Source organism: Erinaceus europaeus, chromosome 1, assembly GCF_950295315.1.
Source record: "Erinaceus europaeus chromosome 1, mEriEur2.1, whole genome shotgun sequence".
Taxonomy (NCBI): Eukaryota; Metazoa; Chordata; class Mammalia; order Eulipotyphla; family Erinaceidae; genus Erinaceus; species Erinaceus europaeus.
Window position 1 is genome coordinate 51,877 of NC_080162.1, and position 15,122 is coordinate 66,998.

General features: G+C 46.3%; 1 protein-coding gene across 1 annotated transcript; it reads left to right on the top strand.

Moving 5' to 3' along the window:
- The first annotated feature begins 2,972 nt into the window (after positions 1 to 2,972).
- On the top strand, positions 2,973 to 14,338 carry IFIT2 (interferon induced protein with tetratricopeptide repeats 2). The gene is made up of 2 exons (XM_016194867.2): positions 2,973 to 3,109; positions 12,842 to 14,338. The coding sequence occupies exons 1-2, from the start codon at positions 3,105 to 3,107 to the stop codon at positions 14,202 to 14,204; spliced, it is 1,368 nt and encodes a 455-aa protein (XP_016050353.2). The 5' UTR covers positions 2,973 to 3,104; the 3' UTR covers positions 14,205 to 14,338.
- The last annotated feature ends 784 nt before the right edge of the window (positions 14,339 to 15,122 follow it).

The window sequence follows — 15,122 nt, forward strand, 5'->3', positions numbered from 1 at the left end:
TAGTGGCTCACCTGGTAGGGTGCACGTTATCATGGAATTAAATGTATTTTCAGGGCTAGTGGCTCACCTGGTAGGGTGCACGTTATCATGGAATTAAATGTATTTTCAGGGTTAGTGGCTCACCTGGTAGGGTGCACGTTATCATGGAATTAAATGTATTTTCAGGGCTAGTGGCTCACCTGGTAGGGTGCACGTTATCATGGAATTAAATGTATTTTCAGGGTTAGTGGCTCACCTGGTAGGGTGCACGTTATCATGGAATTAAATGTATTTTCAGGGCTAGTGGCTCACCTGGTAGGGTGCACACTATCATGGAATTAAATATATTTTCAGGGTTAGTGGCTCACCTGGTAGGGTGCACACTATCATGGAATTAAATGTATTTTCAGGGTAGTGGCTCACCTGGTAGGGTGCACGTTATCATGGAATTAAATGTATTTTCAGGGTTAGTGGCTCACCTGGTAGGGTGCACACTATCATGGAATTAAATGTATTTTCAGGGCTAGTGGCTCACCTGGTAGGGTGCACACTATCATGGAATTAAATGTATTTTCATGGTAGTGGCTCACCTGGTAGGGTGCACGTTATCATGGAATTAAATGTATTTTCAGGGTTAGTGGCTCACCTGTTAGGGTGTACACTATCATGGAATTAAATGTATTTTCAGGGTAGTGGCTCACCCGGTAGGGTGTATACTATCATGTGAGAAGATTTGTCTTCAAAGCTCCTGTCCCTCCCTTAAGGATGAAGCTTCACTAGTGGTGGAGTCGTGTTTCAAGTGTCTCTCCTCTTTGTATTTATCTCCCTATGTCTCTTTTTTCTCTCACTTTATCAAAAAGAAAGGAAAGAAGAAATGACTGCTACGAAGAATGGAGTTGACAGGCATTGAGTCCTAGTGATAACTCTGGTGGCAAGAGAAACGAGAAGGATTTTTACTTATATTGGATATATTATATGGTTCTCAGATATTAGCAGCCATTGGAATTATCAGATTTTTAAAAAATTAATATAGATTACTTGTCTCCTCTGGTACAATTTATGATTCCTTCCATCTAGAATGGGGCCCAAGACTCTGCATTGGTACTGTTAACTTCCGGGTGATTTTGATACTGCTGATGGCAGATGACAGTGAGTGATAGTGTGCATTATACCAGTGTGTGTGTATGTGTGTGTGTGTCTGTCTATATGTATGTCTGTGAGTGCGTGTGTGTGTGTGTGTGTGTGTGAACAGCAACACTTCCTTATTCTAGGCTGAGATGGGGGCATCTCCAAGATAAAGACACACACATGTTTGCAATAGAGTAACTAGAACTCTCATCAAGTTGGGTTCATTGTTCACTAAGTTTCATCTTTCCTCACTCTAAAAACACATGTTTGCAGTAGAGTAACTAGAACTCTCATCAAGTTAGGTTCATTGCTCACTAAGTCTCATCTTTCCTCACTCTAAAAATACATTCTGTAGAGAGTCGGTTTCTATTTTGCAGTCATACCAAATACAATTGTTAAGAGGAAAAAACACACCCCAGCCAGGAATACTTAATCCTATGGCTGTTTTGTTTTGCTTTTCATCCTTTTCTCCTATTAGAAAGGAAGAGTTTTGAGGGGCACTGGGTAAGTAGTGGGAAGAGTCTGTAAGAGCTCACCAGGAAGGTAGCCACACCTGGTATAAGTTGGCTTCAGGTGGGGGTAAGGGAGGGAATGAATTAGGTTAAGAGAACTCAGGGAGAGCCTGGGCAGTGGTGCACCTGGGTAAGCAAGCACATTACCATGCACAAGGTTCAAGCCCCTGCTCCCTACCGGGGGAAAGCTTCACAAGTAGTGAAGCAGGTCTGCAAATCTCTCTCTTTCTCTCTATTCCCCTTCCTCTCTCAATTCTCCATTTCTCTCTGTCCTATACAATAAATTTAAAAGTGGGGGAGCAGGGGAAGGGAAAATGCTGCCAGCAGTGATGGATTAATCATACAGGCACTGAGCCCCAGTGACAACCCTGGCAGAAATAAAATAAAATAACAGTAAATGCACACAGAGCTCAGGGAGACACCACACTTTCCTTGACCTTCGTGTGACTATGCCTGAGCTATCTGCAACTTCCAATCTGTTTTTGCACACTTTTTACTTCAGTTCTTTGGAATAAAGTTTGAAATAGCATTTACACACCTGACCCTCAGAATCTTTGGGGATTTTTCTAGGAAAACATCTGTGAATGAACCAACAAACCCCAGAATAAAGACTGACCCTTAAGCCTCCTTCTGGACCCAGGGCTAGCATTCCTGAAATAGGCTCTTACTAAACCAGGCACCAGGACAGTGGATGCCTTTGGTGTCAAGGGCAACCCACAGGCTCTGGCCATGCAGGTTCCAATGAGCAATGACCACCTGTGCTTTCTCCCTGCTTCTCTCTGGCCAGCACCTTTATTAGAAAGATCTAGAAAATATTCAGTTTGTTTGCAAATTCCAAACAAAATAAAAGCCCAATGTTCTGTGTTCCCTGTTTCAGCATTTCTTATATACATTAACATTTCTCCCTACAAATACATAGCAGAACTTGTGAACAGAACTAGAACTAGAACTATAAAAGTTTCAGGTGTGCAGGGCCACATATCTGCTTAGACTTATGCTCCACCCATTGAACTCTCCCATCCCCTTATCTGCCTTTTGAGTGTCCATCATGGACCATGTATCATCACAGCACCTGGAGGTTCAGCAGTGCATCTCACAGGCTCCTGTTGGCAGTAAGGGTGGGGAGGGTGAGGATGACGTGTCACTGTCACTATGAAGCCGGGTGCTGTCAGTCACCCTTCTCAAGCTGGGTTCTCTTGGTGTCATCTGGTTGTGGAACTCAGTGCATTTCACCCAGAGAAAGTGCTGACTCACTGCTTGGCTCTTGCTCAAGACTCACTTCCTTCTGAGAACCCCACCGGTTTCACTCTCCAGTTTCAGTTTCTCTTTCCTAAAGTTAAGTGCAGAGAAACTGGCCAAAAACCCAGCTGATATTCCTATAAATAGTTCTTTTCCACACTTATTTGAAGCAGAGGGGGGAGATTTCCGAAGAGCACAGGAGCCTGAACGGCAACCTCTCAGAAAAGCTGAGAGAACACGGCAGCAATGAGGTAACTTTGCACCCTTCTTCTGTAAATGTCTGCAAACTGTCTGCTCATTCTTGTTGGGGAATGCAAATCTAGACAGTCATACTACACAGGAAGGTGGATGCTTGAATTCCTCTTGATTGTGGTTTCTGGCCCTGTGGTGTCATATCTGTTTTAACAGCCCTGACTTATTTACTCCTGCTGCTTTGTGATTCAGTCAAGCCTCCAAGGGAAACTGATAGCTGCTATTCTAGAGGAGGGAGGGGTGGGAGCAGAGAGGAACGAAGGTTTCATTAGGCAGGTGTTTCATTTAAAGATGGGTCTGGGGGAGTCTCTCCTGTAGACAGTCTCTCATTTGTTTCCACCTGAAATAATTATGTGAGAGACTTTCCATAGGATTCTTAAACTCTTTTTAGCAGATAATGTGAGAGATGTGCCCTTATTTCATGCTACAATAAACTTTGCACAAATGGGCTCAAACATTTCAACTTTGAATTAGGGCTGGGAAAAGATAAAAAATAATTTCTTCTTTTCTATTTTTTTACAAAACATTTATTTCACTATTTATGATTTCACTTATTTAATGAGAGAGATACAGAGAGATGAGAGAACAAGCCCTGCTCAGGTGTGTCTTATGGTAGTCCTGGGGATTGAACCTAGAACCTCAGTGCCTCAGGCATGTAAGACTTTGCAGCATTTATGCTGTCTCTTCAGATATATATATATTTTTTCTTCATATATATATGTATATTCATATATATCTGAAGAAAATATATATTTTATTCTATATATATTTATATATAATAATATATATTTTATTCTATATATATTTCCCATCTATTGATTGATTTAAGTCCTACATGAAGTATGAATTGGAGATGTCTGCCTGATCGGGAAATATTAGAGAAATTCTCAAGTGTCATTCTCTTCCTTCCTTCCTTTCTCTTTTCATTTTTCCTCCTTCCCTCTCTTTCTCTTCATTTCTCAATATCCCCCCCCTTTACTAGAGCACTGATCAGCTCTGGGATCTTGGTGCCCAGCCCTGACCCAATCAGGTTAGGGAGTGGAGAGCTGGCATGAACAGTGAGACGGAGCACAGTCAGGTGAGGGAGTGGACAGCGGGCATGAACAGTGAGACGGAGCCCAGTCAGGTGAGGGAGTGGACAGCGGGCATGAACAGTGAGACGGAGCCCAGTCAGGTGAGGGAGTGGACAGCGGGCATGAACAGTGAGACGGAGCCCAGTCAGGTGAGGGAGTGGACAGCGGGCATGAACAGTGAGACGGAGCCCAGTCAGGTGAGGGAGTGGACAGCGGGCATGAACAGTGAGACGGAGCCCAGTCAGGTGAGGGAGTGGACAGCGGGCATGAACAGTGAGACGGAGCCCAGTCAGGTGAGGGAGTGGACAGCGGGCATGAACAGTGAGACGGAGCCCAGTCAGGTGAGGGAGTGGACAGCGGGCATGAACAGTGAGACGGAGCCCAGTCAGGTGAGGGAGTGGACAGCGGGCATGAACAGTGAGACGGAGCCCAGTCAGGTGAGGGAGTGGACAGCGGGCATGAACAGTGAGACGGAGCCCAGTCAGGTGAGGGAGTGGACAGCGGGCATGAACAGTGAGACGGAGCCCAGTCAGGTGAGGGAGTGGACAGCGGGCATGAACAGTGAGACGGAGCCCAGTCAGGTGAGGGAGTGGACAGCGGGCATGAACAGTGAGACGGAGCCCAGTCAGGTGAGGGAGTGGACAGCGGGCATGAACAGTGAGACGGAGCCCAGTCAGGTGAGGGAGTGGACAGCGGGCATGAACAGTGAGACGGAGCCCAGTCAGGTGAGGGAGTGGACAGCGGGCATGAACAGTGAGACGGAGCCCAGTCAGGTGAGGGAGTGGACAGCGGGCATGAACAGTGAGACGGAGCACAGTCAGGTGAGGGAGTGGAGAGCGGGCATGAACAGTGAGACGGAGCACAGTCAGGTGAGGGAGTGGAGAGCGGGCATGAACAGTGAGACGGAGCCCAGTCAGGTGAGGGAGTGGACAGCGGGCATGAACAGTGAGACGGAGCCCAGTCAGGTGAGGGAGTGGACAGCGGGCATGAACAGTGAGACGGAGCCCAGTCAGGTGAGGGAGTGGACAGCGGGCATGAACAGTGAGACGGAGCCCAGTCAGGTGAGGGAGTGGACAGCGGGCATGAACAGTGAGACGGAGTCCAGTCAGGTGAGGGAGTGGACAGCGGGCATGAACAGTGAGACGGAGTCCAGTCAGGTGAGGGAGTGGACAGCGGGCATGAACAGTGAGACGGAGCCCAGTCAGGTGAGGGAGTGGACAGCGGGCATGAACAGTGAGACGGAGCCCAGTCAGGTGAGGGAGTGGACAGCGGGCATGAACAGTGAGACGGAGCCCAGTCAGGTGAGGGAGTGGACAGCGGGCATGAACAGTGAGACGGAGCCCAGTCAGGTGAGGGAGTGGACAGCGGGCATGAACAGTGAGACGGAGCCCAGTCAGGTGAGGGAGTGGACAGCGGGCATGAACAGTGAGACGGAGCCCAGTCAGGTGAGGGAGTGGACAGCGGGCATGAACAGTGAGACGGAGCACAGTCAGGTGAGGGAGTGGAGAGCGGGCATGAACAGTGAGACGGAGCACAGTCAGGTGAGGGAGTGGAGAGCGGGCATGAACAGTGAGACGGAGCCCAGTCAGGTGAGGGAGTGGAGAGCGGGCATGAACAGTGAGACGGAGCCCAGTCAGGTGAGGGAGTGGACAGCGGGCATGAACAGTGAGACGGAGCCCAGTCAGGTGAGGGAGTGGACAGCGGGCATGAACAGTGAGACGGAGCCCAGTCAGGTGAGGGAGTGGACAGCGGGCATGAACAGTGAGACAGAGCACAGTCAGCATGAAGGGCAGCCTGCTTTGCGGTGTCATCACAAGTTCCAGTCCAGCCCCCACCACACTGAGGGAAGATTTGAGGCTAGAGTGTCTTTCCTCTCTCCTCATCTCTATTTCTGTCTGAAAAAGTTAGCTCAGAGTGGTAACACCCTAAGAAGGACTGGAGAAAGGAAGAAATAGCTTCAGTATTTCTAGAGGGCCAGCAAATAGCTCACCCTGACAGTGCACTTGCTCTGCCATGCACATGACCCAGGTTCAAGCATGACTCCAGCTCAGCTGGAGGAAACTGAAGTTGTGGTTTCTTTTATTATTAATATTATTTATATTTTTACCATCTGTTTTATTTATAAAAAGGAAACACTGACAAAGCCATATAGGATAAGAGGGGTACAACTCCACACAGTTCCCACTACAAGAACTCTGTATCCCATCCCTCCCCTGGTAGCTTTCCTGTTCTTTATCCCTCTGGGAGTATGGACCCAAGGTCATTGTGGGATGCAGAAGGTGGAAGATCTGGCTTCTGTAACTGCTTTCCCGCTGAACGTGGGCATTGACAGGTGGATCCACACCCCCAGCCTGTCTCTCTTTTTCCCTAGTGGGTCAGGGCTCTGGGGAAGTGGAGCTCCAGGACAGATTGGTGGGGTCCTCAGCCCAGGAAGTCTGGTTGGCATCATGGTAGCATCTGGAACCTGATGGCTGAAAAGAGTTAACATATAGAGCCAAACAAATTGTTGACTAATCATGAACCTAAAGACTGCAATAGTGTAGATGAAGATTTGGGGTCTCCATTTAGAAGATAGCTAGCTTCACTTCAGACTGTGTCCAGAGACATCAGGAGTGAAATGTCAACACTTCAGCCTCATTACTCAGGTGAGACCTTTCCTTTCACAAGATTCTCTAATACCATTCCAGGTGGTTTACTTCCTAACAAAGTCCCAAAACCTAGATATAGACCAGGTCCCATGTTCACATATATCCATAAATTATGGCAAAATTTATACCTGAAAGCAAAAATTGTGTAATAGTGTGCAGTGAGTCAGTATGATGTTCCTAATGAAATAGCGTCTACTTAAACTTAGATTCCTCCTCACCTACTTCTGATTACACTTCCCTCACTCACTCCAAAGCTAACCTTATCAAAGCAAGGACTATAAAAGCTGAATAAGGGCAAGAGACTGGCATACTTTAACGATGACTCTTTAGTCACTATCAGGCCACCCCATCAGCTGGGGCCCTAGTCAGGGAGTCCTGAGATTCCCGAACAGACATGATGGGCCTAGACTTCGAATAGATCCCTCTTTTTATTATCACTGGTCATCTCCATCAAGAGGAACACAATGGACCTCTTTGTGGGCCCCCATAGGACCTTGCCCTCAACTTGGATCAACAATGGTAGAGAATGTTCCATCCTCTGAAGAAAGGATGGACAACATACTCTATGCTCCACCTGAGAAAGACGGGTCCTGATATTGGGGCAGCTTGGAATGTTCCTACTCATGACCACAGAATGTGAGCTCTGATCTACAGGGATGCAGAGAAACACAGGCTCCTAAGCTGAATATGGGCCCCAGGTCACATCAAATCGATGGGGTTTACAGTCAGCAATATTTATACACTATTCCCATATTTGGGAGCTACTCTCTTCCCTGATCCAGCTTTCTGGTCCTTTTCCAGCCATGACATCATCTCCCCAGACAATAACTTGGGTCCACCTGCATATCAGATTTCAGGCTCAGGAAAAAAAAAAAAACTAGTATAGTCATGGGCCCTTTGGAATAACTAAAATAGGCCTACCAGCTACCTTCAAAGTTATGGTTTCTTACCCTTGGTTCTATCTCTCTCTCACTCTTTATCTGGAAAAAAAAACCAGAAAACAAACAAACAGACAAATACTGTCCTGGTGTGGTGATGCCCTGACAGTGACAGGAGTCATTCTGGCCACTTTATATGACTTTCCAGATCTTTCCTGGATATTCACAGCAGAATCCATAGTAGCAGGCTATCACCTCCTGATGATAAATACATGTAGATTGAATTCAGACTAACAAATACATGCAGAATGAAAATAAACCATGTGTATTGGGGGTCCAGCATTTTAGAAGTTCTGACATAGACAATGTAGAAAACAATTTGGGGACAAGGAATGATTTTTTTGATAAAAGCACTTCAGCAAAGGCCATAAAGTTAACATTAGCTCTTGGACAGAGCTAGAAGGAATTATGTTAAGTGAGCTAAGTCAGAAAGATAAAGATGAGTATGGGATGATCCCACTCATCAACAGAAGTTGAGTAAGAAGATCTGAAAGGGAAACTAAAAGCAGGACCTGACCAAATTCTAAGTAGGGCACCAAAGTAAAAGCCCTGTGGTGAGGGGTAGACATGCAGCTTCCTGGGCCAGTGGGGGGTGGGAGTGGGTGGGAGGGATGGGTCACAGTCTTTTGGTGGTGGGAATGGTGTTTATGTACACTCCTAGCAAAACGTAGTCATATAAATCACTAGTTAATTAATACGAGAGGGGGAAAATTAATTGTATGTCTCGAAGTTTTTCAAAACACAAACTGAATCTTTTCAATATATAGGCTGTGTATTTGATATGCAGACTCTCTCAAAAGCCTAGACCAAGTAGATCAGAAGCAACCAATAGCACAGCTATATACAAGATACTGGGTACTGTACAGCAAACCCTAACAAAAGGAGTTTTCAAAGTTAACCCAATTACCAAACAATGTGATGATAACATTAACTATCGATTGTCTTTTAGAACCCTATGACAGCAGGAACCTCACATCTCCACTATAGAGCCTCTACTTCCCCCAGTCCTGGAACCCTTGGATAGGGCCCACTTTCCCGTATGCCTCTCCCAATCCATATCAAATAATATTGCATCCGCCAATTGCAACCTAACCAACACAACGACTGCCACCTCAACATGCTTCACTTCAGACTGTGTCCAGAGACTTCAGGTGTGGAATGACAACCCTTCAGCTTCATTACTCGGGTGATACCTTTCCTTTCATAGTATTCTCTAATTCCATCTCAGGTGGTTCACTTTCTAACAAAGTCCCAAAACCTAGATATACACCAGTTTCTGTGAGAGAGAGCATATCTTCACACGTATCTGTAAACTACTGCAAAATATATGCCTGAAAGCAGAAGTGAACTAGAGTTTGCAGTGAGTACCCCCTAACATTTCCTCTCCACTATTCCAAGCTTTGGGTCCATGATTGCTCAACAATTTGTTTGGCTTCATATGTTAACTCTCTTTTCAGTCACCAGGTTCCAGATATCATCAGGATGCCAGCCAGGCTTCCCTAGACTGAAGACCCCACCAATGTGTCCTGGAGCTCAGCTTCCCCAGAGACCCACCCTACTAGGGAAAGAGAGAGGCAGACTGGGAGTATGGACCGACCAGTCAACGCCCATGTTCAGCGGGGAAGCAATTACAGAAGCCAGACCTTCTACCTTCTGCATCCCACAATGACCCTGGGTCCATGCTCCCAGAGGGATAGAGAATGGGAAAGCTATCAGGGGAGGGGGTGGGAAATGGAGATTGGGTGGTGGGAATTGTATGGAATTGTACCTCTCCTACCCCATGGTTTTGTTAATTAATCCTTTCTTAAATAAAAAATTAAAAAAAACATAACATTAACATAACATTAGCGTAACATTAACGTAACATTAACATAACATTAGCGTAACATTAACATAACATTAACATTGTTAAGTGCATGTGTTACCATGACCAAAGGCCTGGGTTCAAGCCCTTGGTCCCCATCCGCATGGAAGAAGCTTCATGAGCCATGGAGCAGTACTGCAGGTGTTTCTCTGTCTCTCCTCCATCTCCTTTCCCTATCAATTTTTTTCTGTCCTATCAGAAATGAAATTAGGTTAAAAAATTGGGCAAAGAAAATTAACTAAAGCTGTGGGAAAAAATTATTAATTAGATAGAAAATATAGAGTAATAAAGATAAAATGGTAAATTAAGAGGAACTAAGGCATTAACAATGTAAAAGATAAACATGGAGTTGAATTTCAGATAAATAACAAAAAGGTTAACATCTGGATGGCAAAACATTAAAAAAAGAACAAAAGATTATAACGCTAACAACCTTGGAATATAAGAGTCAGTGTTAGGTAAGAATGAAGAACAGGAAAAGGAAATGTTTATTTATTTATTTTCTTTCATTTATTTTAATTTATAAAAAGGAAACACTGACAAAAACCATAGGATAAGAGGGGTACAACTCCACACAATTCCCACCACCAGAATTCCATATCCCATCCCCTCCCCCTGACAGCTTTCCTATTCTTTATCCCTCTGGGAGTATGGACCCAGGGTCATTGTAGGATGCAGAAGGTGGAAGGTCTGGCTTCTGTAATTGCTTCCCCGCTGAACATGGGCGTTGACAGGTGGATCCATACTCCAAGCCTGTCTCTCTCTTTCCCTAGTGGGGCAGGGCTCTGGGGAAGCAGAGCTCCAGGACACATTGGTGGGGTTGTCTGTCCAGGGAGGTCTGACTGGTGTCAGGGTTGCATCTAGAACCTGGTGGCTGAAGAGAGTTAACATATATAGCCAAACAAATTGTTGACTAATCATGAACCTAAAGGCTGGAATAGTGCAGATGAAGTAAGTGTTGGGGGGGGTCCTCCATTTTGTAGATAGCTAGTAGGCCTATTTTAGTTATATTTCATAGGGCCTATGACTATACTAGTTTTTTTTTTCACCCTGAGCCTGAAATCTGATATGCAGGTGGATCCAAGTTATTGTCTGGAGAGATGATGTCATGGCTGGAAAAAGGACCAGATAGCTGGATCAGGGAAGAGAGTAGCTCCCAAATATGGGAATAGTGTATAAATATTGTTGACTGTAAACCACATTGATTTGATGTGATCTGGGGCCCATATTCAGCTTAGGAGCCTATGTGACCTCTGCATCCCTGTAGATCAGAGTTCACATTCTGTGGTCATGAGTAGGAACATTCCAAGCTGCCCCAATATCAGGACCCATCTTCCTTAGCTGTAGCATAGAGTATGTTGTCCAGCCTCCCTTCAGAGGATGGAACATTCTCTACCATTGTTGATCCAAGTTGAGGGCAAGGTCCTATGGGGGCCCACAAAGGGGTCTATTGTGTTGTTCCTGATAGAGATGACCGGTAACAATGGAGAGAGGGGTTTATTTGAGGTCTAGACCCATCCTGTCTGTTTGGGAATCTCAGGACTCCATGACTGTCATTCTGCTGAAACATACCAACACCTGACTAGGGCCCCAGCTGATGGGGTGGCCTGATAGTGACTAAGGAGTCATCGTTAAAGTATGCCAGTCTCTTGCCCTTATTCAGCTTTTGCAGTTCTTACTTTGATAAGATTATGTTTGGAGTGAGTGAGGGAAGTGTAATAGGAAGTAGGTGAGGAGGGTATCCAGGTCTAAGTAGACACTATTTCATTAGGAACTTTATACTAACTACAAACTATTGTGTACTTTTGCGTTCAGGTATAAATTTTGCCCTAATTTATGCATACATGTGAACATATGCTCTATCTCATGGGACCTGGTCTATATCTAGGTTTTGGGACTTTGTTAGGAAGTGAACCACCTGGAATGGTATTAGAGAATCCTGTGAAAGGAAGGGTCTCACCAGAGTAATGAGGCTGAAGGGTTGACATTTCACTCCTGATGTCTCTGGACACAGTCTGAAGTGCAGCATGCTGAGGTGGCACTCGTTGCGTTGATTAGGTTGGGATCATCAGATGCAATATCATTTGGTATGACTTGAGAGAAGCATGCAGGGAAGTGAGCCCCACCCTAGAGGTTCCAAGACTGGGGGAAATATAGGATCTGTAGAGCAAGCAGGAGGTTCCTGCTATCTTAAGAAGGGTTTAAGAAGACAATAGATTGCTATTATCACATTATTTGGCAATTGGGTTCACTTTGAAATATCCCTTTGTTATAATTTACTATCTTATACACAACATCACCATATTTTATGTCCTTTGACATTATTTGTATATAGCTGTGCCACCGGTTGCTTCTGTTCTCCCTAGTCTAAGCTTTTAAAGAGTCAACATATCAAAGCCTCAGCCTACTGTCTATGCACTAAAAAGTTTGAGACACTCAATCAATTTTCCCTTCTCATATTATTAGTGATTTATATGACTATGAATTAATAGGATTGTACATAAACACCATTCCCACCACCAAAAGACTGTGTCCCATCCCATCCTCCCCCCATCCCACCCCACCCCTGCCCCATGAAGTAGAACCTCCACCCTCACCCTCAGCCCAGGGTTTTTACTTTGGTGCCCTACAAATGTATTCTTTTACTGGATAGACAGACAGAAATTGAGAGGGGTGGGGTGATAGAGAGAGGGAAGAAAGAAACACATGCAGCTCTCATTCACCACTTGTGGAGCTTTCCCTCGTGCAGCTAGAGACCAGGGGCTTGAACCTTGGTCCTTGTGCACTGTAATGGGTGCACTTAACCAGGTGCACCCCAGCCTAGTCCCTGGGGAAAAAAATATTTTAAAGGTCATGAAACCCAGCCTCCAGTGAAATCTGTGCCCACAGATGGCTCCACCCCACCCCTGCAGAGACAGACTTACTCACAGGAGGAAGGCAGGGGACCACCTCTCCCCAATAACCAGACTCAGAAAACTGCCCACCACCCCTCCTTCCTCTTGCTGCCAGCAGCCATCCCACCCCAGCTGCCCATGCATTTCACACTTGATGCCAAGACTTGGAAAGGAAAAAAGTAATAAAGATTTCTTTTCCTACTTTGATGATGGGGATCACATTTTCAGAAGGGGAGCATATGGCTCCCTTTTCTTGCCAAGCAACACAGCCTTGTCTGAAATTCTCCATTTTCTTTCTTTCCATTTTAATCCAGTGAGATCACCAAGAACTCCTTGGAGAGGGCCCTACAGCAGCTAAAGTGCCATTTCACTTGGAACTTGATGGAGGGAGAAAAGTCCTTGGATGACTTTGAAGACAGAGTGCGTAACCAGACAGAGCTCCAGAATAGTGAGTTCAAAGCCACGGCGTGCAACCTACTGGCCTACATCAAGCACTGCCGAGGTCAGGATGCAGAGGCCCTGCAGTGCCTGCAGCAGGCAGAAGAGCTCATCCAGAGACAGCATGCTGGCCAAGCCGAAGTCCGGAACCTGGCCACATGGGGAAACTACGCCTGGGTCTACTACCACCTGGGTAGACCCCAGGACGCTCAGAAATATGTCGACAAGGTGAAACGCGTGTGTGAGAAGCTCTCCAGCCCCTACAGGATCATGTGTCCTGAGATGAGCAATGAGGAAGGGTGGGCCCGGCTCAAGTGTGGAGGAAGCCAGAATGGGAGGGCACAGGTGTGCTTTGAGAAGGCTCTGGAACAGCAGCCAAACAGCCCAGAATCTGTCTGCGGCCTGGCCATCGCGACTTTCCGTCTGCATGACGGCCCACCCCCGGAGACTCCCACTGGCCTCCTGCGGCAGGCCATTCGGCTGAATCCTGACAACCAGTATCTGAAAGTGCTCTTGGCCCTGAAACTCCAAAAGACAAAGGCAGAAGAGGAAGGAGAGAGGTTGGTAGAAGAGGCCTTGGAGAAAGTCCCGTGCACAACAGCTGTGCTCCGCAGTGCAGCAAGGTTTTACCGCAGCAAAGGCGACCTGGACAAAGCCACAGACCTGCTTGGAAGGGCTTTGGAAGGCACACCGAATAATGCCCACCTGCACTTCCACATTGGGAGCTGCTACCGGGCAAAAGTCCTCCAAATGCAGAGAGAAAATGAGCTCTGTGGACAAAGAGAGGACTTAGAGAGACTGGTAAGAAAAGCTGTGCATCATTTGAAGATAGCTGATGAGAGCAATGGGACATTCTCCCTTGCCTGCTCCTATCTGGCCGGCCTCTATGCACAGGTGGGCCAGTATGAAGACGCGGAGCATTACTTCCAAAAGGAGCTCGGCAAAGAGCTTACTCCATCAGCCAAGCAAGTGCTCCACCTGCGCTATGGCAACTTTCAGCTGTATCAGATGAAGTGTGAAGACGAGGCCATCCACCACTACGTGGAGGGTGTGAAAATAGACCAGGAGTCAAAGGAGAAAGAGAAGATGAAAACCAAACTGCACAGAATCGCCACAGCAAGGCTGTCAAAAGATAAAGACGACTCCAAAGCTTTGCACCTTCTGCGATTCCTCGAGGAGCAGAATGAAGAAACACCACAGATGGAAACCCTGAGAGGAGTTTGGACTCTGGAAGCCTGACACTCACCCCTCTAGTTCATGACAGAGGGCTCAGGAGATGGTGTCCAGAGCAGAGCTGGAAGGCAGTTGAAATGTCTCCACCAACTGGGTTTTCAAAATGGTTAACAAGGGGCATTTCAGGGAGGGGCTGGGTGGTGGTGCACCTGGTTGAGCGCACATGTTACAATGTGCAAGGACCTGGGTTCGAGCCCCCGGTCCCCACCTGCAAGGGGAAAACTTTGCAAGTGGTGAAGCTGTGCTGCAGGTGTCTCTCTGCCTCTCTCCCTCTCTTACACCATCTCCCTCTTGATTTCTGTCTGTCTCTATCCAATAAATAAAGCTAATAAGACATTTTTAAAGACATGCAGGGAGACATGTCCACAGCTGGATCAGAGTTATGGGGAAACTGCTGGTCAGGTATCTACACTGGAATTGCTCAGGGAGTGTGGGGCTATGTGTTAGCTTGATAGAGCTTAGGGAAAACTCCCCCATCCTTGGATGGAGGTCTGAGAAGATACCCTCTTGTTAAGTCTCTCTCAACCGAGGTGAGCAAAGGGGAGAAACCACATCTCTCAGACTTAGTTCTTTCCTTCTTGACTCTCAAGCACACAGAAACCTCACTGCCTCTCTCCATTAACTGCACGCCACAAGGCTGCCTGCCTTACGGTTCATTCAAAGTTCACATAGTCACCCAGAGTTCACACAACCACCCCTTTTCTGATCACTAGAGAAAGCATACTTCCTCACACACCTCTCTGACAACAGTCAGTGAAGCACCAAACTTTATTTCCTTATAGCTTTGATAACTACCATGCTGTTTATCTTTACCCTATCTCAACCTGCTGACTTAACCCCTGTGTTGCTCTCAAATACCTTTGGATAATTAAGTTGCTTGCATCATGGAGAATAATTATCTTGACCTTTATGTATCTCATCAAT